The sequence below is a fragment of the Rhipicephalus sanguineus genome, chromosome 5 (assembly GCF_013339695.2).
Source record: "Rhipicephalus sanguineus isolate Rsan-2018 chromosome 5, BIME_Rsan_1.4, whole genome shotgun sequence".
Taxonomy (NCBI): domain Eukaryota; kingdom Metazoa; phylum Arthropoda; class Arachnida; order Ixodida; family Ixodidae; genus Rhipicephalus; species Rhipicephalus sanguineus.
In genome coordinates this window covers 39,530,163-39,557,504 of record NC_051180.1, presented here as the reverse complement: position 1 = coordinate 39,557,504, position 27,342 = coordinate 39,530,163, and the positions used below count along the sequence as shown (strand labels likewise).

At 47.6% G+C, this 27,342-nt stretch overlaps 1 protein-coding gene across 1 annotated transcript in view; it reads right to left on the bottom strand.

Annotated features, from left to right (window-relative positions):
- The window catches only part of LOC119393525 (lachesin), a 41,920-nt gene extending 28,274 nt beyond the window's left edge, over positions 1 to 13,646 (bottom strand). The window contains exon 1 of the mRNA XM_037660591.2: positions 13,408 to 13,646. Within this exon, the coding sequence (XP_037516519.1) occupies positions 13,408 to 13,450 (43 nt within the window). The 5' untranslated portion in view covers positions 13,451 to 13,646. The remainder of the gene's footprint in view (positions 1 to 13,407) is intronic.
- Between the last annotated feature and the right edge of the window lie 13,696 nt (positions 13,647 to 27,342).

Here is a 27,342-nt window from a genome sequence, read left to right as displayed (position 1 = left end):
CCCAATTCAGCTCGTAAATACTGTTTTGGAATAGCGAAGAGAGGCGGATACGCGGTTATTTGTCCAATAAAAAAATTATTTATTGAGGCATTTTCCACTGACCTCGGTGAGCGTGTACAATGAAAACAATTGCTACATAACATTTTACATTGTCTACCTGTTCATTATTAACGCATCGAATTGACGCGTGTAGACATAAGTGACTATAAGAAAGGGTCGCGGTGGCGTCCGGTGTCATATGAAACTAATATGACACCGGACGTCACCGCGACCACTGAAAAGGTGTAAGACTCACTAATGATCGGTTGCTGTAAGAAGTCTGTCGTGTTACCCTCAATACACCTTTTAGTCCTTTTAATTCATATAAGGGTACGTAAAGCTGCCTACAAACAACGCTTTCACGGTTTTTGCCCAAGCTTTAGCACACTTTTACCATTGAAACGAGCTAACAGGGATGGAAGGATATCATGAGTCTTTCGTTCATTCACCCTTGTGTCACCCCGCGCATCTTGCGGCTAGTCGGAGAAGCAGCATTATGCACTCCCATGTTGAAGCGGGCGGTACGACTGGCATTGAGAAACGTCAATATAATTTAAGGGTCTTGGATGGTACTGTATTCTACGGGGCTATACGCGAGTGGAAATGTTTATTACTAGGTATGCCGCACATATCTAGAATGGCGACTTTTTTGGCGAAATTTGTAAAAAAAATGGCGACTTTTGGCGACTTTTTGGTCGTCGTTTGGCGACATTTACTCGAAAGTCAGTGGCAACCCTGCTTAACAGCGAAACAGATTAACCGCTGAGCTACCACCGCAGGCAAAGCAACATTTCGATGCATGTAAACACCGGATTTTCCGTCCGATCGCCCGCTACAAAGCGCACGGCATCATTAATAATCATCATCAACAACTAATATCCTCTAGCGGGCCCGGGTCGGGTCTCGTCATGAACAAGCGCGCCGTGGATTAGTTTAGTAATGAACGCCCGGGCTCGGGCCGGGCCCGGGCTTGGAACGACGGGCCCGGGCCGGGCTCGGGCTTGGTACGGTCAAGTACGCCCGGGCCCGGGCCGGGCCCGGGCTTGGAACCACGGGCCGGGGCCGGGCTCGGGCTGGGTTCGGTCATGTACGCCCGGGCCCGGGCTGGGCCCGCGCTTGGAACCACGGGTCCGGGCTGGGCTCGGGCTTCATAAAGCGGGCCCGGGCCGGGCCCGGGCCGTAAAATCCGGCCCGTGCAGTGCTCTAGGATAGAGGCCCTATTTTAATGTATCGACAACTTGAGATCGCTCAGTTTTACAAGAGCGCATCGCGAGCACGCGCGACCTCCCGCGTACGGTGTTATGGTATTCATGCACTACAAGAAACACTGACCAATGCTATATGCAAGTAAAACAGGGTGAGCTTCTGAATATGCCAGACGATAACATTTAACTAACCGACGTGGCTACAGAAAGCCTCGCGAAGCTGATAGTATGCGTACGCTGTGGGCTAGCATTGAAAGCGCCAGTTGCCGCGTATTTTCACGAAAACTTCGCGTCTCGCGAGAACGAATCAGATTTCTCGTGTCACGGAGGGCCCGATTTGTTGCCTGATGCAGGGAACATGCAAAGTCGTAGTGTTCCTTCCTTGCCAACGCGTTAACACTGAGGTTAGCACAGCCGAACAAGGGAGCGACTGCGTAGTGCTGCCATTTTATCGTCTACTAACCCTCCTCGAGAGGACGCTCCTGAATTCCGCTTGGCGGCGCGACAGTCTATGGGCATTGCGAATACGTACCGAACGAGTCTGCTTAAAGGGGTACTGACACAAAATTTCGCGGCCGAGATAGCCTGTTGGATCGATTTCCGTGTACGTGCGTGTACCATCTGCGAAATATCGACAGCGAATAAAGTTTGGAAGGTATTTTATATGAATATTGAAGTTCGCGTGCGCGATCCAGCATTATAGGGCGCACCTATTGCATTGACACCCTCGGAGGTGACCCGAGGTGACCCACCTACTTCCCCTACGTAACCGTTGTAGCCGGTACAACAAGTTGTGATGACGTCGTAGCCGCCAGTTTTGTTTTGACGCGCTCGCCGCTGCGCTGTTGGTGTCTCAAGGAAATCGTCGCCAACAGACGACGATGAGGAGGACGACGATAACGAGGACGATGATGGCGACGTCATCGCGCAGCACGTGCGGCAAGCGTGCGAATGCGAGGAGACGACGCGAACAGCGCGGAAGTGCGTCACACTTCTGTGTGCTGACGTGATCGAGCGCTGCAGCCGCTAGGTGGTGATAGTTGCACCCGGAGGCTTGTCGTTTTTGAAACCGAAACTGACACTGGTCGGTAATGAGGAGCCTGTAATTAATTATCTGTCGCGCGCTGCAGCAAACGATGTGCCGTGTTATGGCTAACAGGCCCCCAGCAACACTTTGCAGCAAAAAAACGCGAGGCCAAAATTTTTGTGTCAGTAGCCCTTTAAAGGAGCACTGACATCAAATTTACGCATGTCAAGATTTTTGCGTCCACGAGTAGTTATCTACCCCCTATTAGCGATGCGCGACCGAAAATGCAACTGAGGGACGAATAGCTATCTGTTTTATTGATTTATATCGCCGGTATCTAGCACGATTCAAAACGGCCGGCAAGCCCGCCATTTCTTAGCGCTGGCAGAGCTCCCTCGCGGTCAATTCCAGACCACGTCCCAGTTTACCACTTGTCCACAGAAAGGAGTGACGTGAGGATCAGCTGCTCAGCTAACATTTCGTCTGCTAGGCGCGCACGTTCAGTCATGCCTCGTCACCAGCATCGCCGTCGTCGCCATAAAAAAGTATATACTAGTGTTGAAGACGGCATTCTGGAACTGAGAATCACCACGATACGTGACGTCGCGAATCATTTTCGCTTCGACCCTTTGCAAAACAGCGATAAAAAAAAATGAACGCTGTTCCAAGCAGCAACGAGGAGTTGCCCGGGGACGCACGCTTGGGCCATACTCGCTGGTGTGTCTCAATTAGCTATATCAGAGAATTTTAGCGTGCACAGAATTCCAGTATACGTAAAGGGGTCTATGGAATATCGGCATAGCGAATGCACACCAGCGGAGAAATAGAACACAACAGGTTTCTACAATAACAATTCTGTGCTTGCCAGGTTCTTCTTTGCGCCGCCAGATGGCCCCACCTGTCCGGCCTCTCACGGTTACGGCTGCAGTAACCCGGTATAACGCTAGCGCAAGGAAGTCTACGGACGAACTAACATTCACTAATAACTCTACATAAGTGTTACTTGTTAACGATGGTATTCATCTATAGGCTGCTCCACTTTGATAGATTGTGGTCGTGTTGGCGTGTACCTTACGTGTAATGAAACGCCACGCACTTTCCGCTTTTTCCGCGCCTCGACGAGCAGGTCCGTACTAGGCAGCGGTTCCCCGACATGCTGGCACGTAGTCGCTCCGATTGATCGCACTCGCGCCGAGGATTACACGAGAAATCAGTCGATACGACACGATGAATCGCAGGCACGGATCGGGACAGCAAGGAGAGCCACTGGCTGGGAGTGAGAGTCGGCGAGAGCGTCGCCAGGCGTCGGCGGCACAATAAATACACTCAGATCGTCGACGTCACTGTTACTGGCGTATCGTCACTCAGGATGGTATTTACGGAATGTATCACACTTGTTACGTAGCACTAGTGTCGATGTCGCAGCGTGATCAGTCTTCCGTTGAGCTTTCGTACGCTGTTTGCCCTCGGAATAAAATTAATTCCACGCGACGGACGCCATTCAAATTTGGCCAAGGAGACCTATGCATACCGAGCAATCGAATGAAGGGCACATCTCGACTTTGAAATTTGATGTCAGTGCTCCTTTAAAGCGGTTGGCTGGGCTGATTGGAATACTGTATTCGCGTGTTTCACAGATCGACGCGCCCCCTTGCGGCGCTAGGCGGAAGCACCATCTCGATTATCGCCGGCAGCAGCCACCATTCCTCACTTGCGGAGTTTCTTGACCGTGGTCGTTGTTCTCGTCATGATGAGTCGGCTTAAGTGGCGCACTAATAATTGCACCGCGTTTTCGAATCGGGCATTGAGCACAGTTTCGCGTTCTTTCAGGCGCCGCTTTCTATCGCCGACATAGAAGACAGCAACGATAAATAAGGGGTCCAGTGCTGTCAATGGGTAGCGAAGTGGCAGCTGCAGGTTCAAAAAAAAAAAGGGGGGGGGGGGCGCCAGCGGCAGCGAATTTTCAGCTTACCGCAGAAGCACGAGTCGGCGCGATAATCTTGTTGGGCGCCATGTTGTAAGACGTGTAGCGCCACCTATAGGCCATGAAACGAGCGAATAGTTTGATGAATTTATAGCGTTTAACAGAAATAGGGACAAAAAAATCGCGGAGACACGGAACTTTTTTACTGTTCTTTAGTCTTTCCAAGCCCCCGTGTTCTTTTCCTTTTTGTTTTGCTATAGCTCTTAAAGGAACACTATAAAGAAAAGCGATTTTTTTAGTATTAGTAAATTACTCTTTCACGATACCAAAAAATATCACGCTTGCTGCGAGAAGACGCTTGGTAAGCGACAAAACGCGCACAAAGAAAATGAGGGCGGTGACGCCACCTAGACGCTGCCGCACCAATCACCGTGACATCATAGACTTTGATGTTGTCTACCAGGGACCACGTACAGTAAAACCTCGGTGATACGAATATCATGGGATCACCAAAAATATTCGTATCATCCGAAATTCGTATGACCAGAAAGCACGGAAAGTTAGCATGCGACAAAAGCAAAGTGGCGTACGTTTTCATTTATTGTTTTTCGGGGCCGCAGCAACCTCAGGAAGAACCCTGAATAATTGTCAATTAAGTTTTTAGATGTCGGCAATCATAGCAGCACTCGTAAATATACGGCCCGTACGCGCGTATTTAATTAATGAATCAGGTGCGTTGTGACCCGCGACAGCAGTAGCCCCTTCCAAAGTTTAGTATGCCTTTTTGCATGACACCAAAATACTGCAGCAAAAGTAACGAAAGAAGCGCTTTGACGCGATGGATCAAGGCCAGAAAATTACAGAACCACGGTCCTGTGTTATGATTTGGTTATCGCGGAGGTGTTGGGGATACTTTTTTGGGAGATTTACGGCCGTGCCCGCACAAGTGCCACCTCAACGGTCGCGCATGTTGACGTTGTGAGGCCTGACTCCTTTGCCAAGACCATCCTCGCCTTCTTTCGGTCCTCCTCCACCTTTCATAGGATGTCTGATGCACGAGGCAGGCACGTGTAAACACAGTACAATGACAGCAGCCCGCGTCGACGCGTTAGAGAAAAAAAAAGCATGGCGCTAATGTCCTCTGTAATCTAAACGCGAAGGCACACGGAAGCACATAAGAGCCTCAAAGATTCGCGCACACAACCTCGGAGGCCGTGACGCGTCTCTGAAGGTTTATTCTGACCGTAAGAAAAGTGTTTTTCTTGCACTGTGATTCTGACGATTCGGCGGTGCGGCACGCATGCCCACGCTTGCGTTCCCACGCTCGCACGAGTTTGGCGCGTCTTCCGCGACAACGCGGACAGCACCTCATCGTACCTGGGCGGTAGCGTACGTTCGTATCAAACATCGCTGGGTGAAAATCGGTTCGCAACAACCGTACTCCATTATACTGCAGGCCAGTGGGCCTTGGCCGGGACCAACGAAAAATTCGTATCACCCCGAAATTCGTATGAGCTGTGATCGTATCACCGAGGTTTCACTGTAGTTCTCAATCGGTAAAAAGGAAGTACACTGTCTTCTGAGGGAGCCAGAGGCTTAACATAGCACGTTTCAGAGCGAGAGGGAGGTTAACCAAACTTGGCTCGGTTCCAAGTTTCAGAAGATTTCGTTCAGTCGTTATGGTAAAAATACGAAAAAACATTTTGAAATCCGCGACGTCGCCATCGAAGGTTTCGGCGGGAAACTTAAAAGCGAAACTTTTGACTCTGATTTTCCCATCTATTAATAAGCCTACGGCGGTGAAATTAACGACACTAGAGTTTTCAGAGTATAACTTATCAATGTAACCTAATCTATAGTTCCACTTTAGTGTCCGTTTAAGCGATGGAAACGCATTAAGCATCGCATTAGCTCGACACACGCTAGTCGCAAGAATGTCAAGCGCTGAATATGTGCCATTTGGACTGCTGACCCGAAGGTCGCGGGTTTGAATCGCGACCGGCCACACGTGGGCTACACGCTTGTCGGCTACACGCTGTTATCTCCCTTTGCTCATTCGGAAACACACAAAACGAAGTGAAATCAATTGGCGGCGCACGACAGCCATGCGAGACAAGGAAAACGGGTGGGCGACTGTATATGGCAAAGCAGGGTAGGAGACAATTCACAACTGATGCTTCTCGTAATGGACCAGTCGAGAGTATGTACCTTAATTGCGCCACGTGAATCACCCTTCTGGCGTCACGAATTGCGGCAAAAGGACGAGGAACGCCGAGAGAGAATAAAGCGTTTGTTTTTCTTGTATTTTCAGAGGCTGTTTAGGGGCCCTTTATTAAAATTTCGTGTGACAGAAGCGCACGGCAGTTCATCTTTCCATGTGCTGTTTTCTTTAATTCTGACTTCTGGAACTCCTGTTTCGATGGATGAGGTAAATGGGAGGGGGGGGGGGAGTTGTTTGTATGTTACAAAGGTATCTTCAAGAAATACTAATATGGGCCACGATACGGTTCTATGATTGTGCGCAGTCGTCTTTACTGTATCAAGCGCTGACACTCCATCTGCCTCGCTTTTCTGCGAGCCTCAATATAGCCGAACTATAAGCGAGCTTTTGAACGACATACAACTCAAAATAGTCTATACACCTCGCTTGTGTTAAAAGTATAAGAAAGAACACAGTCTGCCTGCCTTTACTGGAAGCTTCCATTGAGCACTGTGTCACTGAGCATTCACGTACAGCATGACCATCTGCGAGAGGTCTTTCGCAGTTCCCTGAACAATTATGTTCGGCGCGCTTTCCTCCAAGGTTAGCACGAGCTGCCAGTTAATTTCCAACCGTGAAATCTGGCCTAGCCGCGACACGCTCAATTCCTTATCCATACATTCCAGCGCTATCTCCGTTGTTATGCATGCACGAATGACGCTAGATGAAACGTGAAAACTAAGGCGTTCGGCCTTGTGTGAACCGTAGATGCTGCTCTAGGCTGTGGTATGCTGGGAAAGCTGTCGCGCATGCGTAGTTTAAAGCTATAGGGCCCACGTGCTGCCAGCCTTGTTTTCATTGCAGCTGAAACATCTGCAGATCAGCGCGGCGCGCCCTATACAGCGAAGGCCATGCAGTTGTGATGTCAACTAAACGTGTGGCTTGTACAAGCACGCGAAAGTGGCGCGTGACCTCTGCTTGCTTCGGCTATCTCATCAGTCTACGGGACCGGATCTGGCAGTCCCTTATTACTAAGTTTTACAATGGATGTTAGATGCCTGAGAAAACTGCGTTTCCTTAAAGTAGTCGTTAACTATTGCGCTGTTTGTTGCTATAATGAGACAGCCAGCCCAGCAATTACGCTCCTACAGCGTTAGATTTACACTTACGGTGACACGTAGATGAATACGACGTAATTCCAGAGGATGTTTTCAACTCACCCTTAACTTCGTTAAGAGGTGCCATCTTTAACCCTCTCCAGTTCAGCGCCCTCCCCTTCTGGTAGCCATAATGACCTGTTTTTTCGGTCTTAGAAGGGTAATCATACTACTATTAGTAGTGGTAGTGGTAATAATAATAACAATAAGGAAAACTTCGTGGCTCCTGAAATTCGAAGCACTCGCCCTTGGCTGTGTACCTGCGATATTTCGGTGTTTTCGGAAGGGCTGTAAATTGGCTGCTGCAATGCACTGGTAAATTCAGTGGCGATGCGCTGCATTGAACATTGAAGATATCTTTTGTGCTTTCAGTAGAGGCTTTCTTTGAGAGTCTCCCATTCGCTGCACGTTTTTTTAGCAGAAAGACTGTCTGTTGGGACTACACCACTGAGACTTGTGGAATGCGTCTACGTATACATTAATGCACATATCATTCTCTGAAACGTGTTCTACTTTGTGGTACGCATTATGTTTGTATGTTCACAACTAAACTCTGCGTAAAGAATAGACAATTTAGACTTTTGGGTAGTTGAAAATGCATGAATGGGCATTTTACACTAGGGATGGGAACACGCTTGGTCGATATTACGGAATGAGTATGTGCCAGTGATTAAACATTAGCGCAGCCAGGTTAGGTTAATGGGGGTGGGGTTTACACCCTGCCCCCTCGGTATTGTTTAAACATATTGCATGTGTATACATTACATACGTACACGCACACAAAAAGTCATGAGAAAAGTAAATTCCCCTCCAGTGAAATGGAATCCTGGCCACGCCTACGTGTTTAAGTGCCAGGTTAAATAAGCAGAGCCAGAATGAGACCAGTAACATAACATTGAAAGCTAATACTGCAGAGAATGGAAAAAATCTGCCTAAAAAGCAGCTGTGTAAGGAGAATAACGTGGAGCGAAATTAATATTGACAACCTTCAGTCTTTCTGAAATTAGGCTCCGTCCAAATAATTTCAATATACTGTACGTTAACCTGCCATAATTTCTAAAGATTTTCTCCACCTTTCGTTTGACCTCCGGCTGCATGTATGTGCGTTGAGCTGGTGGTGATGAGCATTGAGCTGCACAGATGCGAAATATTTGGAAATGCAGTTCGTCACTACATTGTTTAAACGCTAACATCGCGTCCACCTTCGAAGTAGCTTCAACGGTAATTTTTTCGCTATTAAACGACGTGTATAAGAAGCAGACACGAACCAAGAGATTTAGTCACTATGAAACACCACAAACGTAGCAAAAACACAAAATCGTATGTGAAAGCTGGATAAGTCAGGCAGTTTGCGCCAGTAGGGGTGGGGGGGGGGGGAGGGGGAGGTGTGGTCGGGAATGAAATACACATCGCAAGTGGTGTGCGGAGGCATCATCTGTAGAGGCACGCCACTATATATGGCCCATATTAAACCTCTACTTCAGCCGTGGCACGATGGCCGCCACTACTCCGCGTGAAACACGGGGATGGAATTCATGCCGGCGGAAACAGCTGGATCGAAAACACATGCGGCCCGTTCCAAAGCGAAATAAAGCTGCGCACTTTCCGGCTTGCAGTCGTGGACGTAAAACTTTTGTCGCCATTTTCAACACAGAACGGAAACGCGAAACAAAGCTCTCCCTGAACGCCACGTCGCACAGTGCAACAAAGCGACGTTGACTCGCAACATATCCCGATAACTTAAAGGGAAAAAAAAGAACAGAATAAGACAGCGCACGCAATGCGTTATTTAGGGACCGAATTTAGGAACTTCTCTTTCGTAAGGGCGTTTGCCCATTGGTCAGCCGGCTTCGCTAATGATATGTCCCGCATCGTGATTGGCTCAAATATTCGTTGACAACACTTTTTATACAGCTTGTGCATGCATGCGGCCACGTTGTCGCTGCAAACATAATAATCTCTTCTGCTCACATAACTTTCTGTCTCCTCCTTGCGCGCTTGCTGTTGAGTGGCTAAACATGGGTGAGACTTTTGCACTGCAGTGGGCGTAGTCAGGCTGATGCTGCTGATGATGATGATGTTTCTGTGAACACGGGTCCAGATCTATTCAGAATTCCTGTGTCCTGTTCGGCAACAACGGTAGGGCTCCGATTAATGTTTCTCTATTTCTGGGGTCTTACGTACTAAAAACCACGATATGATTATGAGCCATGCCGTAGAGTAAGACTTCGGAAATTTCGACCACCTGGGGCTCTTTAACGTGCACCTAAATCTACGTACACGGGCCTCTAGCATTTCGCCTCCATCGAAATGCGACCGCCGCGGCCGGGATCGAACTTGCGTCTTTCGTGTCAGCAGCCGAGCACCTATACCACAGCGCAACCGAGGCGGTTACCCTGTGTTTGAGCTGACCAAGCGACAACCGAGCTTTAGTACCCACATCAGCAGTGGCAAACGTTACGTTTCAATGACTTCTGAGTTTGCATCGGAACACTTCAGAGATAATCCCCAGACTTTCGATGCGTATTCCTTCTCGATTTTACACGACCAAAAGAAGATTACGAACGGAGAGAAATATATCGGAGCGGTTTTACTCGTTCTAACATTTGGATATGACATTTTCTCGACGGGCGTGTCATTTACACAGACGACTGCTTTATTCTGCTCACGTTGACTCTAATGGAAGATTTCAATTCCCACAGGCAAGGAGGGTGAGTATAGCCATATGGTCTTAGTGCAGTCCTCATTCGTACTTTCACATTCGGGCTTACAACTGCGACATATTCTGGGCCCATGGCAAAGCACCACCTGTGTGTTACGCGCCACGAAAGCACTGTTGCCTTTCTTGCGGGCCACAAGCCTAAGCGAAACTTTCTAAACAGTATAAATAATCTGTGTGTGTGTGTGTGTGTGTGTGTGTGTGTGTGTGTGTGTGTGTGTGTGTGTGTGTGTGTGTGTGTGTGTGTGTGTGTGTGTGTGTGTGTGTGTGTGTGTCCGCGCGCGCATGTGTTTATCAGTGTATATATCAAGCATCTCCCAGCACCTGAAGTAGCATGTCAGGCGAATAGCCAGGCTAACATCTCCAGATTTCATTAAAACATTTCTCTCTCTCATTCGCACCTCGAGAATGTACGTGTTTAATTGGCGTTTTGAATGAGTGTTCTTTCAGAATGCTGATTCATTGATATGTCATTGCATACAATTAATTGTTATTAAATTAACAGAGATGTAATGTTAAACTGTCGCGGTTTAAGTCCCAAAACTACGACATGATTATTAGAGACGCCGTAGTAGAAGGCTCCGGAAATTTCTACCATCTGGTGTTCTTTAATGTGCACTTAAATCTAAGCACACGGGCCTCTAGCCTTTTGCCTCCATCGAAATGCGGCCGCCGTGGGCGCGATTTGATCCCGCGACCTTCGGGTGATCAGTCGAGCACCATAACCACTAGACCACCGCGGTGGGATAATTAACGATAAGACACGCCCTTGAATGCATATGCGTTTTGCAGGCACATGTTTACTCGCTACGAACACGCCCAAACCATGATATTTGAAAGCGAACGAAGCATGGTAGGCAGCTGCGGCTCGAACGCTCAAACGGAAATAACAACAATGGCGCATACATTGTAGCAACCTATAGGCCAATGACACTCGTAGAAGGCACGACAACGAACGAGGCAGGGTAATGCTGTCTTGAGCTCGCAGCATAGCTAGGGCGCACCTTGTAATCTCAAGTAGATGGATTAGAATCGAAGGATTGGCGGTGTTTACAACAGTATCAAAGCCACACTTGGTCGATTCACTTGCCTGAGTATTTATTATTCTGCCCTCGACGAACGTTCCCGTGCTTAAATAACGCCGAAACATCGTCGGCGCTGAGTAATGAAAGGATGTTAACAGTAGTAGAAACACAGAAAAAAAGAACGCTGCATAGTGCTGAAAACGTTGTTAGCTGAAAATTGTAATGTGAGGGATAAGATTTAGAGGTGTTTGTTTTAGCGCAGAAACCTGTAAATACCAAACTTTGCACCGTGTACACGTTGTATGAAAATCAGGAAAAACCCTTAGTGCTGTCTGTTGAACTTATTTTGGTACATTATTAATGTATTATTGTGTATTATTGTATTTTGTATTACTGTGTCCTTTCTTTCGTTATGATACATTATAAGTCATCAATATTGATGTGACCCTTTCCCATGTAATAGCCTCCTAGTGAGAGCCTTTGGGCATATTTCGAATAATTATTACTCGATTTCTTCGCATAGTTTGCCATGTCGTGAAGGACAACATAATAAATCCAGGTTTCATGAAACTATGGCGAACACTACGTAACGCTCGAGAGTAAAACAATTATAATATACTCAATGACTGCCAGCCTTCAGTCAACGAAATTTCGGACGATTATTTTTGTAGCCGCTTTTACATGAATGCGGCATATTGGTACATCACATTTCCCGCACGCTGCATATACGTCTGCAGTGCGCTAGGAGCGAAATTCGCTTTGACGTTGCTCTGCAGGAGGAACAGTAGCTATGACGTCGAGAGGGCGTTTACCCAACTATGTTACGTTCGATGAAGCGTAGCGGATTCGGCAGCTAGCTGGTATTCCATTCATTTTGTTGCGAAAGCGCGCGGCGAAAACCAAGAAAACAGCACAACAGGCAAGGATGAAACGTCCGCAGACATGGTCAACATTCATATGATATCGTATGTAAAATACGGGCTTTTAAAATAACGAAAAAGTCACACTCAAACCTCTTGCGAAGCGTACCCGGGAGCGCTGCTATTTTTAATCATCTTTCTTTGTTAGTAAAAAGAAAAAAAGCTCTACGAACAGAATGAAAAAGGAGGCCCCCGAAAATGACTGTTGTTTTTGTTCATGTGGCTAACTTAAAATGTATGTACAATGCTTGGCAAACCGGATCTGTGCAAATGTGCCCGTTACATCATTTGCTAGAAGGTTTTCATGTGGTTACATGTTCTAGTGAGTGAGTGTGCTTACTTAAACGAAACGTTTGCTTAGTACAAAAGGAGACATATTAAAGAGAGCAGAGGTATTGGTCAGCCTTTGAAAGGACCAGCTTAAAGAGAGCGGGCGTAAGACGCGATTGGAGGATCACTTAAATCCGTTCAGAGCAGGCATTACACACGCTTGAAGAATCACTTAAATCCGCTCAGAAGTTTCGTCGGTTATCTATGTAAAGGGGTTTGATGGGCACCGTTACAGCAATTATGCGGCTTGACGGCGGAAGCATCTCCAAAACGGTGCCAAACCCGTCGAAGTAAACAAGGCGTTGTCTAGGTTAGCTGGCCTACCACACGCTCGAGACAGGAAGCACAGGCAAGACACGCCGCCGGTCTCGAAAAGTAGGTCCCCATGCGACGTTCATCACACGATTCAAACTTGCGGTTTTACCTGTCTGGCTCATGTTGTGCGTATGCTTGAGCTCACGCGTCGCAGCGCAAACGAGTGCGTTACGCAAACCGGTGTTTGCGGACCATGCGACCTCCACAAACGGCTTCGGCAAGACACACCGGCGCGAGATTGGAATGAAGGGATCGCAGAACATTTTGAAATATCCGGAGGTGGCGCGCACAGCGCTCGCAAGGCGCGCATTCCAAACCGTTGCCAGAAAATCGCGGAAAAGCGGGGATTTCGCTCGCAGAGCTAGGGGCCTCTTTGTCCCCCCTGGCCGCGGTTCTTCGCCGGGAGGGCTCGCAAACGCCTCTGAAAGGTGAGGGAGGAGGAGGAGACAGACAGGAAGGTCCCGCTCCTTCCTGCCGCGAAAACCGAATTCTCTCGTGGCCACAATGGCTGTCCGCGTTTCCCCTGGCACAGTGCCTGGAACTTACCTAAAGACACTAGCGCAGCGAGGAAGACGATGACTTGAGCCATGGCACACCAAGTTCAGTTCCGTTCGTTTTCACGTCCCACAGTGCGAGCGAGGTTCGACGGCAGATTGTACGCGCGCTGAAGCACTGGCAGAAGCAGCAAAACGGCCGTTGATGCGGCTGTGCTCGTGCGCAAGTCGAGGGGTGGCGGCGCGTCGTCGTTGTGTTGGAAGCCGACTCACTGGCGAAGCCTGCTTTCCCTCTCTCTCACTCGCGTACAAGCTTGGGCGTTGGAGTTTCCTCCCTGCCTCTCTCGCACGAGGGAGAGGAAAGCGTACAGCTGAGGGTAGGAAAGTAAATACGCGAGAAACAAGATCGAACCGGTCACGTGACCCGCGTACCTGTGAGTCACGTGACGCGAGAGCGGCCGCAGCGGGTGGGGGAGAGCGGCCTTTTGCTGCGCCTCGACGCGTTGGGAGAGGGCAGGGAAGGTCTGTGCGCGCAGAACCGTCGATGACGAAGAAAAATATGGAGAGTGAGGCGGGGAAGGAGAGAAATACGCGAACCCTCGAGGATGGTCCGAGTAGCTACAGCGTAGTGCAGCCGGAAAGCAGCGAAGGAGAGCCGGCTGCGGAACCTTTTGAGCAGTCAGTTGCCACCTGTTCGGCACGGAGGAGAGACGAGTGGCGCCGTCTGGAAACGATGTCGTGAAAAACATCTGCTCACGCGCGAGGAGATGCAGGCGGGGTTACACGTTTGCGTACTCGAAGCGCTTCCGACGGGGTCTTTCGTGGGAAACGGGCAGTGAAAGTCTTGCCAGACTTCGTCGCCGTCCCTCTGCCGTGCTCGCTCGTGTCTTGACCGCCAACCGCCGCAGAAGACGAGGGTACTTCCGGCCTTGCCAAGGCGTGATTCGAGCCTCGAAAACAACGCTTGAAAAGCAAGCATGCGTTGAGTTACGCAAAGCGGACAGCTAGCGTCGAGAAGGTGGTGTCGGTACAGCGCTCTACAGAACCTTCTTCCTCCATCACTCTTCCGTTCTGGGGCACGTGCTTGCGTGGTTTTTGAGAATGTCAACCTGCAGGTTCCGGTAAAGCACGTCCTGGAACCTCCTCCCCCCGTTCCTGTGCCAACAGCTCTACGTACAGTTAACACGGCGTTTCCTTGAGGAGCGACATTGACAAATGAGATTTTTTCGTGTTACTTCAAGTTATTAGTTAATGTCGCCAGGACACCAAAGTGTTCACCGACCTCCGACTTGGGCATTTCCGTTAACCAGCGACTTTATGCATGTGCTGCACAGTGTAAAAATGTGGTGAAATTCGTAAAATAACGATGTAATTACCAATAATACTGCGGCTTTCAGTGTGTTCTTTTATTAAGTGTCAAAGTTCCATAAATGCGACTGATGCTCAATAATCATGCAGCTGTAACCACGCGTCTGTTACAGCAGGGCATAAGTGCCTAGCTACGCCACCCCCCCCCCCCCCCCAAGTTAGTTATTATACTACTGGAATCAACTTAGCGTAAGTAAAATGCAAATATCTGTCATAGCAATGATCTTTTGTCTGCCCGTCCCTCAATACGCGGCTACTTATTTTACCCCGAGGCATTCCCGTGCGACTCGCCCCACCCGGGAGGCATCTAAAAGCTATGCGTATGCTTCATGCTAACTTTGACTTGAACTCATGTAAGTGCGCGAGCGTGTGTGTACACTTCACAGACCAGCGATTTATGGCTTTTTAGAAGGACAAGGAAACACAGCTGAATTGCTGCCCTAGAAACCATCAGGCTTAGCCGAGAAGAGAGATACTTGGGCCTTTTGGCGCAACGTAGTTCAATAAATTGGAAATCCAGCGCACAGAGAAGGCAGAAGCAAAGAGACGATACACGCTTCGCGCTGACGAGCAACAGGGTGTCTTTACTGCCTTTTGTCTCGAGGTTTAACAAATTATCTCTATAGAGTTGGAAGCTATGAAAGCAACATGCTTGCGGGCCCACTTATTTATCAAGAAAGCTTGCCCTTAGCGCGTCTCATCGACAACAATAGATGGCACTCGCATCTTGTAAGAAAACATAATCTTTTCTTATTTCAGATGCAATGACAGTATGCTAATACACACGTCTCATTTTTCGTGAACGAGCAAGGCCTTATGTGTCTCTCGGTTATACTATAAATTTTTACTTGTCTTCACTGATTGGGCACATTGAGGAAGAATGCCTTGTGCCAAGACTGAACACAGCGTGTTCCCAATGGATGGAGGGTCGTTGACGCTGACTCTCTCACATGCGGACGTTTTGTTGCGCGTTAAGAAATCCGAGTGGTGAAATTTGACTGCGGCGTCATTACCGGCGCCATGCAACTTCGGAACGTCAAGCCTCATAAATCAGAAGGCAGGAGGAGGTTTCTCTAACATACACAAACAACAACAAAAAAAGGCCAGATATTGAACCACCCTCGCAATAAGTAAAAACAATTCTCGGACAGTGAGCCATGCGTAAAACTCGGTATAATTTTCTTGCGACATATCCACACATACATCAGTATATGTATGTACATCAGTGTCACTGAAATCTTACGTAGGCAGGCTGGCAAGTGCAAAACGGAAATAGCGTATTTCGCAACATTTCATTTTCGCCGCAAACGTCCTGTACAGTGTTAATTAGGCTGCATACTGGGAGTCTCAGTGAAATGCTCATCGATCTCGACGACAAGCGAGGTGCACCCGGCAGTATGCCGATCATAATGACGAACGCACACATTCAGCCACCGAAATGGCCCGTCATGAGTCACAGCGCCACCGTGTCGCCGTCAACCGAACCTCGCGGCGCCAGGCACGGGTCCATTCGTTAGTGTGCACTCGAGCTCCGGACGACACCGACGGGCGTTCACTGTATATGTTCGTGTGTGTGTCTTGCACAGACAAGTCGATGTCGCCAGCCGTGACTCACGCCCTTCGATCAATACAGAACGGCAGGTGACTACTGCAGTTTGGGAAATAAAGGACAAGAAACACGAGGCAAAATGTACTGCGTGATCGCGTGGTCAGTAAGGGGCAGGTAGCTTGTTTACTTCCATTTATGTCTCTCCTTCTCTCACTCCCATTCTCAGTGCGACCATGCACGCACACCTGCTTTCGGCTGTCGCACTGCTGGCCTACAAACACTCATGCTCCCACGCGTTGCGCGGAGCGCAGCCTTTTTTTTTTTACGTTTGCATTTAATTTGTTCTTTATTTCCCTGGTGAGCTCAGCAAACCGGATTGTTTACGGCCACCATGAAAGGACGAACCGGTGTCGGCACTCAAATCATCTACATTTGGTAGAGAGAGAAAGTAATAATAAGTGCACATACACGATATAGGCACGTTGTATGGCGGTCACATGCGAGCGGGGCCAATTCATACTTATTTATATGTAGTGACCGTTGCGGGGACCATCCTGCGCCTAGTATTATTTTTTTCTTTTTCTCTCTCTCTTTACCCGTGCCATGTAGCGAAGACCAGGGTACGCATGAGGCACAGGAGTATAGTAGCTGAATCAATAATTCCATCGCCACCGTCTCTGCCACTGACTGCGGGAAATAGCGTCAGGGATGACTGACCACGCCGCGTCACCTCCTCACGCTAGACCGGTATAAGGGCTCTGACGACAAACATGAGGCGAGGAAAACATAAAAGAACCCGCAAAGAAGCAGGATCATGCTCTTCTCCGGAGTGCGTATCCGTTCACGCGAGACGTTCGAACACTCGGCGGCTTGTGCTCTGCATCAGCAAGAAGGTTTCAGAAATAGCGGATCCAAAATTAGCGGTAGCGCGTACACACAAACACGAATTCCAGTTGTACGTGAACGACGCCGACGGTATACCACTTCTTGGACACGCTGAAAACGCATATATATATATATATATATATATATATATATATATATATATATATATATATATATATATATATATATATATATATTTTTTTTTTTTTTCAGTCAAAGCAGTGTTTGTGTCAGCGCTCACTGCACAGCGGCGATTCGTGAGCTATCTCGACCGAGTTGGTCGCAAATGTTCCAGCAGATTACAACTTGGTAGCGAAGGGAGGTGTCACAAATAGTGTCGAAAAGCGACTGCTATGGCTCGTTGCTCGATCATGAATTCGCGCCGTCTGCAAAACCGACCACCGAGCATCTTATCCAATTGCAGTGACTTTTCGACCTAAAACAACCATTTTCGACCCGTCCATTTGCGATATCAGTGTGGTAAAGAACACACACGACAAACCTGGTCGCCTGACGCCTGAGAATTGCCCTGCTGTGAATGGGCCTTAAACTTCCTGTGGACTTACAGCGAGAGCATGGAGGAAGCACACTGTCATAATTGTTCGAGATTGCGTCACACGGCCGTACCGGCCGCAGGCGGGACGAATCGCCATTAGTAACCTGCCTTCCCCCTCCACGGGAAGCCAATGGTTTAGATAGATAGATAGATAGATAGATAGATAGATAGATAGATAGATAGATAGATAGATAGATAGATAGATAGATAGATAGATAGATAGATAGATAGATAGATAGATAGATAGATAGATAGATAGATAGATAGATAGATAGATAGATAGATAGATAGATAGATAGATAGATAGATAGATAGATAGATAGATAGATAGATAGATAGATAGATAGATAGATAGATAGATAGATAGATAGATAGATAGATAGATAGATAGATAGATAGTGAGGTTAACCTGGTACCAGCTACCACTTTGCTGCCCTGCACAGGGGCAGCAAATCTCACTCACGCTGCTACTGATACCCACGCAGCTATTGAACATAGAAGCAACTGGTTGCAGCGCGAACTCGACACAAGGACAAAAGAAGGCACGAAGAAGACAGACGCGCAGCGCTAACGCCAACACTTTTTCCAGCAACAAGCGCACTTTGCGACTCTGTGAAGCTAGAAAAAACTTCCGGAATATTCAGGACAAGTACAAGTCTGCCTAGTGAGAACGCTCTGAAGGGCGGACAGGCGACCGCTGTTTGTAAGACCCGATTGATTCGGATGGCTCATTATTGTCAACGTCATGAAGATCATCATGTGCCAAAATGGGTGCCAGTGGCAAGTCTTCCCTCAACGCTCGGAGTATGGCATATATATCACATGAAGCTGTACTTCCTGAACTGTGAATATGTTTCGTTGCGAATGATAAAATCTTCTTCTTCTTCAGTTTTTTTTTATGACATTGTACTGTGCCAGAATCCTCCAAATAAGACGCAGATGTGCATGGGCGTCCGCAAGGGGGGGGGGGGGGGCAAGGGGGGGCATCTGCCCCCCCCCCCCCCTGGAATTCGGTATATATATAGGGTCATTCCACGCCAACTGTCCCAGTCTGGGCGCTCGACAAAAATCGATTTCTCTGAAAAAATCTGAGAAAATTAGACACACATAGACATTACTTCTACAGTATTTTCCCAAAATATTTTGAGCGGCAAAAATTTTTCGGGCACGTGAGCGCCATATGAACTTCTAGATATGGTGGAAAACCAGGTACGAAAGGAAAATTCGCGATAAATAGACCATTTCACGCATTCATCTGAAACTTGCTTTTTTGTGTTTTCAGAGCATCGCGCTTTTATTATAGGACAGTTGCTTAGAGTAGCTTTATATTTTTCACTCCTTGGCGCGTAGGTAAATTTGAGTAAGTTGCTGCTTTTTCGGGAATTTTTTTACAAAATAAGATTGTAGACCAAATATATCAATTATTTTTATAGACCTCTCCATAAAACGTACTATCTCTTAAAGCTTTTGTTTTGCCTGTGTGCGGCGCACAGGTTCTAAAATAAAATCCTGAATTTGGAAAAAACGCTACATTGGCCTATGTTCAGACGTCTGTATCACCCTAAGGTGGTCCAAGAAAAAATAAGCAGAAAAGCGCATACGATTGAGATTCATAACATCTTCGTCCACAAAAAGTTTAATCGAAGTAGTTTTTGTTATAGTCAAGAAAAAATTTTTTGAAGTTTAGTCCCGTCATATATTATTTTGCTATGGGGGCAGTACAAACCGACTGAATTTACTGCATAGAAAAAAAGAGGTAGTGTCCTCGTAGCACGTGGTTTTCAGCTCCTTTTGTTAGTACTTTATAATGTATGTTACATATCAAGGAGATGATAAACTGAGGTAAAAATATAACAATACCATTGGCTTAGATGCCGAAATTCCCCAATAATGAATCGCGTTACTTATTGCATGCGGCTCCCTTCCTCGGGGGATGAGATAAAACTGACGTCGAAGTTCGACTTCGATCTTGCTTCCTGCCGCGTTCCTCTCGCCTTCAAGCATATTTCAGAGAGTGGGGGAGACAGATTACGAGAAAAAGAAAAAAGGAAAAAAGAGAAAGGAGAGAGAGAAGAACACCGACGAAGTCAGAAAACAAGACGAGGAAACGAAAAAAAAAAAAAAAAAGGAAACGTTAACTGTGTATGGCATGAAGTCGTTGAAGGTGTTTGTCGGTTCGCGTCGGGCGCAGGGCCACCCAAAATTGTTGTCGCGGAGGGCAGAATGAGGCACATGAGGGAAGAGTGTCCCCTTAATGGGTCGGCGTACCGCCTTTCATCTCCGCCCGCTCCTTGTGAATAGGCTCCAAGTGGTAGAGGAGCGTAAGCACTTTACATTGTACAAGTATTGAAAAACGTGAACGAAAAATAAACAAAAAAGGAAAGAAAAGCAAGAAAAGCAAGCAAGTAAACGACACTGCGCACGTACGAGCCAGTCAAGAAACAGGCATGGTCCCAATTATGATTCCGTGTTGCCAAATTCATTTTGGCTTATCTCTCGGAGGCAGGAGAGTCTTCCAGGTTCCTCATTGATGCCGGCTGTTAATGTTCTAAATTTAAAGATAAAATATGTCTCACGTTGTTCGCGTGCGCGCGTGTTTTGGAAACCGGACTGTAAGATAGTTACGCTGATATTTTCAAAGCTGTGGTTTGGCAAGCGCAGATGTCTAGATAAGGGTAGCTTCGGCAGTGAAGTGGCGTGGTACCGGTGATTATTAAACCGCAGCCGAAATGGCGTGTCCGTTTGGCCGATGTATTCTTGCCCGCAGACGTTACAATGTAACATGTATATCACATTGCTGGAGTCACAATTTAGGTTTTGGGTGATGTTGAATTTGAAATCTGAGAAGTTTGCTTCTGATTCACGCGTTGTGACCATGTGTGGGCATACCTATATATATAGGGATAATTTATTCGGTCTCGCATATCTTTATGGAACAACTTTCAGGATTGCGAACCAATTTTGCACATTACAGACTACGACAAATCTGGACGTGAAGTCATGGCAGTGAGACTGCCTGGGATGGCTATTGACGATAGCGAATAATTCTGAGGTACAAGTCTCATGTTTTCTTTTCCTGAACTAAGAGATTTACGCAGAATGACACAAGAACTTCAGTTCTCACAAAATTGACGGGTACATTGAGCAAGAAATCATTACCGCTACACTTCGTTAAAAGACTGTAGCAATATCCCATGGCGTCGCACCTCTCACCACCCAAGCTCCCAAACAATGCTTTTATATCGGTCACTCAGAAAGCTTGTGGGCTTGTACAAGTTTCATGCTGTGTTTTGTTGTGGAGCTCAAGTATTGCCCTTGTTGTTGGTCCTTATAAGGCGTCGATTATACCTCCACAACAGCGGGCCTTCATGCTCATGCAAATGAAATCGCCTTACCATTTTCGGGAGTCATGTATTTATGTTGCCTACATGTTTAGTTAATGTTACGGCAATGTCATACGCATCGCTAACATTTCAAAATAAAATACTACTGCATGTGGATTTTAGTTTTTTAGGAATGTGTCCAAACCCTGATAAAAGAATCGTGAAGTACAGCGTGTATGAAGGCGACATGATGAGTACTCGTAGGAAGTGACGACACTGACGACGGAGGATATATTTATGTAATCAGAAGCAGAAATTAATTTACAAGAAAGGACAAACTTTGCAGTACCTACTGTACTCATTGTTCATTCGGTTAGAGCGTAAGTATAGCCGTGGTACAGGGTTTGCATGGAGCTTCAGCTCAGACTGTACTGGCTATCGAGATTTCGCTCGCGTTAAAAAAAAAAAATTGGTTAACAAGCCAGTGGCGACGGTTATTCAAAAATGCCATCAGAAGATCAGCCAATCAAATATCATTAAAGGTGACCACCACCTTAAAACTTAGGCCCAGTTTAAAGGCCAACTCCGGCGATTTTTCGGCCATGTCAAAGTAATGGTGCTTTTATATTCCTGAGACGCTCCTGTCACGGGTCCGATAGCAGAAACACTCGGCAAATTGGAGAATAATTTTAAATAAGCAAAAAAGCGCAACACCGAAACCGAAACCCAACCGAGCATGCTGTCTTCGCGTGACGTATAAGTGGTTACAAAACCGGAAATCATGCAAGGCATGCTGGTCCCGCCAGCGCGTAGTATGAAAGCTGCGAAAGCGGCGAAGAGCAGACGCTCATTTGAAAGGTGACTCCGTCGGAAATCTTGTGTGTGACTGACCGTGTCACGTGCACAGGCTGAGCTGTCGGAAAATGACAGCTGCGATTCCGACGCATTTGGAGGCCAACTGTAATGGCCATTCCTCTTCGATGAAGTGGAATTCACCTGTTTAGCTCTTTGCTTGCCTGGTTGCACATTCCACCGCCAGATGGCACCACCTGTCCAGGGAGCTCAAGTTTGTGGGGCCGTGATCGGGTAAAATACTATCGCTGAGAAGTTCGCGGACTAACTAAAGCTTCTTAATATTGCTATGGGAAGAGTGCATAAGTTTGGCAATAGCGGCGTTCAACATCTCGTTGGTACGGCCGAGGGAATGTAATATAAGCAAGTATGAGCCACCTTTCATCATTAGGTTACGTTGTTTCGCACGATGCGATATAAGCCCGGTCACGGTGCACCCTGTGTATGCTACGGGAAGTGTTTCCGTGGTGTTCACGCATGTGCATTCTTTAGCCGGTACGGTATTACCGTACTTTCCGTGCGGTAAACCGGCATTGCTAGCTAAAACACTAATATAGAGACGCAGGGTAATCGTTAGGTGCAAGTGTTTCGTGACTGCCAACGGGGAATCGTGTGCAGCCCACAACGCGACACCACTTGCCACCCATCGCACGCATTACCACAAGGAACTGAAATTCACACGCCCAGCCAACGAAGCGCTCGCCAAACACTCGCGATTGTTGCCTTGCGGATAGCAGACGCTCTAGGGGCCCCTCGGTTCCGTCACTTCCGCTTAACAAAAATGACGTCACGCACCCAATGTTGCCAATAATTTTGGGAAGCGAGATGGGGAGAGTCGGGGCAATCAATAAAATTCATTTGCAATGAATCTGCGTATGTCTCCAGCTTGTAATTTGGCATATATAACGGGAACGTGAAAAGGAACGTACCCAGCGAATTTTATTCAGATCCATGGACCTCGAAAAATCGCCGGAGTTGGCCTTTAAGGCCCGACCTATAACACAGAGCAAAGCAAAATCAATAGCTTTATTCGTCCCCCTTGAAAGCACACTGATCAAGCCTTCTTCCTATGGGAGTCTTCTTTGGCCCCCGACACACATCCGTGCAGACGTGCCCATCCGCGTGATGATTACAGCCTAATGGCAACGCGCCTATGCTTGAGCACTTAAACTGTGACTGATGGTTGTCAACGACGAAAAGAAAAGAGCCGCCGTACGCATGGGCCGGCAACGCACCCTGCAAAACGGGTGAAAGCCGCCCCCGCTTTCACGCTTTCGGTAGCACCTCTGGACTGTCGCGTGTCGATAGGTTTTACGGGCACGTGTCGTTTTGCCGTCTTCGAAAGGTGTCATCGTTAAAAAGGGCTGAAGGGCGATCTGTTCTAATCATTTCGACACGTTCAGGCGCCGGGCGCCTCCAAGTCCGGTGGTAGCAGTGCCGGCACACATGTGTTCCGACCTTTCTTCAGGGAATGTTTCTGTTGTTCGCCTCTGTAGAGAGATAGCGGCACGAAAAGAGACACCGTACAGGTCATTGTGTTTTCGCCTTCGTTGCTCACTGTGTCCGGAATACGCTGGTACGCCCGAGCCGGCAACCCTTGTGAGCACGCATCTTGTTGAGTGCACCTCCAGTGTGGGGGACCTCAACAAGGTAGCAAATTCGGCGAGTCGGAATATATGATGGCCAGCCCTGCGTCTTGTTTGCGCTATCCATTACGGGGAACCTCGCCAGAGCGGCGACAGCGCGTAAACGATTCCAGCCATCTTCCCACTTTGTGGTGCGCGCAATTCCCTGTCTACAAGGGGAGCCGACACGGCCACATGGTTCCGTTTTTTGGACAGTAAGCCTCTGCACGCGTGCGCCTCTTTTTGTGTGGTTCAGTGTTTTTAAGTGCATGGCTGTACGGAGCTCAAACAACCAGGACACTGGACGAGAGAGAAGAGAACGGCAAGCAGTGCATGGCCCGGTTGCTCGACTGTGCGGGTGCGCGAGCGAGATTGAGCTAGACGAATGAATTTGTGAGCGTGTGTATTAGCCTGTAAATAAGATTTCCTTGTAGATATAATCCCTTCGTGTTTTTAACGTGAGCATTTGAATAATTATCCTTCCAGTCAGTGTGCGTATATTTTCTAGTGGTATCAACCACCAGGAACTCTGGCAGCTTTGCCTCGTCCGGTTCCCAATGGACCATTTGCAAAAATCTGCAAGGCGGCTTTACTGCAAGGTTGTTTCCAACGAAAAACTCTCCGTCGCAGACTGGTTTTCTCGCTCATTGTACTTTTACCGCTCCTAATTCCAGTGAAGGCACGCCAACTATTACTCTTTCCCCAACTATTACTGTGGGGCCGCCTCGTACGAACCCTCAGCCTTCGCTAGGTGTACAAGGCAGCCGTCGTTCGCAAGAAAAAAAAAGGGGGGGGGGAGGGGGTAGAGAAGCAAAAACAGAATGAGCGAGAAAAGCAGTCGGGGATTGAGAAAGGTTGGAAAGGTTTCCTGCAAGGTTGGAAAACAACCTTGCAGGAAAGCCGCCTTGAAGATTTGTCACTTAGCTGTCCGGCGGACGATTCTAGTGTGGCGTGTGACGAATGTGCAGAAGTTGACCAGCCTAGTTATGCTGACTTTCACCAACGGACAGTGCCTGAGGTCGTCGCCACCATGGAAGAGGTTCCACCATCAGTGAGCTACCACGACACAGTAAGCCACGATGATACTTCTCCTTGCTTGGGATTAAGTAACAGTGACATCAAGCAAGCAACTAACATTTCTCAAGAATATGATTTGGGAGAGTTTCTAGACAAAGCTAAACTCGCGGGCATCCCAGACAATTTGAAGTTACGCCTTCTGACTAATCCATGGTCGCCAAATGCTACATATGACTTTAAGAAAGATGTAACACCTGGAAAGAGGACTTTTCGTTACCAATGGCTCGCAGATTACGCCCCTTGGCTTGCGTACTCAGCGACACTGAAAGGCGCCCCTTTGTCGTTTCTGCGTCACCTTTCCTCCAAATGTTCATCGGGGTACTCAAGGTAGCTTTATCGAGCGCACTTTCAGTAACTACAAAAAAATGCACGAGGCATGCAGGGATCATGGGAAATTCCAATGGCACCAGGAAGCAATGGCCGCCTCACAGAACTTTATGGGTGTGATGTCAGGCAAGAAATTGCCCGTTGTACAGCAGCTAAACAAAGCCCTGCACGAGCAAGTTGAAAGGAACTGCCAGAAACTATTTCCGATCATTTCCACCATTATATTTTGTGCAACGCATGACTTGTCAGTACGCGGGAAGCAGTCTGACAGTGGAGTTTTCAATGATCTCCTTGACTTTCGGGTAGAAGCAGGAGATACTCGGCTTCAAGAACACTTTGCATCTTCTCCTGGTAATGCAAAGTACACTTCAGTCCGAGTCCAGAACGAGATTATCACAATCTGTGGCGACATCCTGAGGGAGGAAATAGTGGCTGAAGTTAACACAGCGTTTGCTTTTTCCGTTCTTGCGGACGAAACTGTAGATATTGCAGGAACAGAGCAGATGTCTGTAGGCATTCGCTTCGTTGACAAGAGCGGAACGGATGCCTGCGTTCGAGAGTATTTTATAGGATTTGTAGAGTTGAATCAACTGAACTCAGCTTGCATCGCCGCCGCAATCTTGAAGTTTTTAAAGGATGCTGGGCTGATTCTTTCGAACCTCGTTGGACAGGGGTATGATGGATGCTCCACAATGGCTGGAAGAGAAGCTGGAGTTAACAGAATAATACAGAAAGAGCTTCCAAAGGCACTATTTTTCCACTGCGCAAGCCACAAACTGAATCTCGTGATCAACGATTTGAACGAAGTCTCTGAAATTCGCAACACAATAGGGATCATCAAGCAAACCATAAACTTCTTCCGTGAGAGCGTACTTCGAAGGAAATTGGTGACCAACATTCCGATGCTGTGTGAAACAAGGTGGTCTGCAAAATACAAGTCCATTAGGATCTTCTCTCAACATTACGTGGCCATAGTTGAATCCCTCGAGGAGCTCGCATCAATGGAATCAACCTCGAATGCTGCAACTAGGCAACGAGCTCACATCCTCTATACTGTGCAACGACAAGCTCATCTTTCATTGTCTGCTTGCACATCGTAGCGAAGTACAGCGCACGACTAGAACCTGTTACGAACGTTCTGCAGAGTGTAACCATGGACTTTCATTCTGTACTCGACCACATCACTGAGCTGCAGAATATATTTCGCGACCACCGGACTAACGCTGAAGAGCAGTTCTCTGACATCATGAGAACAGCAAGTGAGGCAGCCAATCGCTTAAACATAGTGATATCTGTGCCAAGGCAAGGCTCTCGTCAGACCCACCGAGACAACTATGGGATACAGTCGCCGGAGGAATATTACCGCGTGGCAATATATGTGCCCTACTTAGATTCTCTCACTGCTTCTTTGGCTCGCCGCTTTTCTAACACTAATGAGAAGAGCTTCAAGCTGCTCCAGCTTCATCCAACAAAAATGAAGTCTTTGAGCCTTGTTGAGTTTGCTGTCCTCTCTGATGAACTCCAAGAATTTTATAGCATCGAGAACTTCAAGGAAGAGAGAATATCTTGGTACGAGATGTGACACAACAAAACTAGGGACACCTCAGAATTAACTTATTCTGAACTCTTGCTTCAGGCCAAGACATTCTTCCCCGCTGTCGCAAAAGCCATTGAGGTAGCTCTGGCATTGCGAGTTACCACCTGCACCGTCGAACGCTCCTTCAGTACAATGAGGAGAGTCAAAACATGGCTACGCTCAACAATGACAAATGACAGGTTGGACGGCCTTTGTATGATGAGTGTGCACCGAGAGCGTGTTATGAAACACAAAGATGATTTTATCACGCGTGTCATCACGCAATTTGCCCCAAAAAATCCCAGACGGTTGCCGCTACTATTCAAAGAAAACTGACGGACTACAGTTATATGTTGGTGACTATGTTGTACTGTGCGCTGGGGGTGATCAGTTCGCGCGAGTTGAAATCCCGCATGCAGCGAGACTGAACATGTACTCTTCTTACCCGAGTGGTGCTAAAGAAGAACTTATTCTTGGGCGAGTTGGTGCCTGAGTTTGCTAAACGTGTTAACTTTGGCGCAAAGCTAAAACTTGAAAAAAAGCGTCTTCACAGCAGCGTGAGCGGTGCTTACTGGACGGTGTTGACAGTGTCCAGAGATGTGCGCCCAAAACAGGAACTGGACGCCAGGTGCACGCGTTGAATCGTGTAATGTCTTTTTTCAGAGACAATGACTTATGCATAATGCAATCGGACAGAGAAGATGGTTTTGTGATATTGTCTCACGTGCCTTTAATGAAAAAGCCTTGCAGGCTGTTGATAAGAATTTGAAGTGTGTGAAAGTGAGCTTGACAAAAGTCGAGAAGAACGTAGGCAAACTGTGTGAAGAAGTTGGGGGTAAGCGTTTGTCT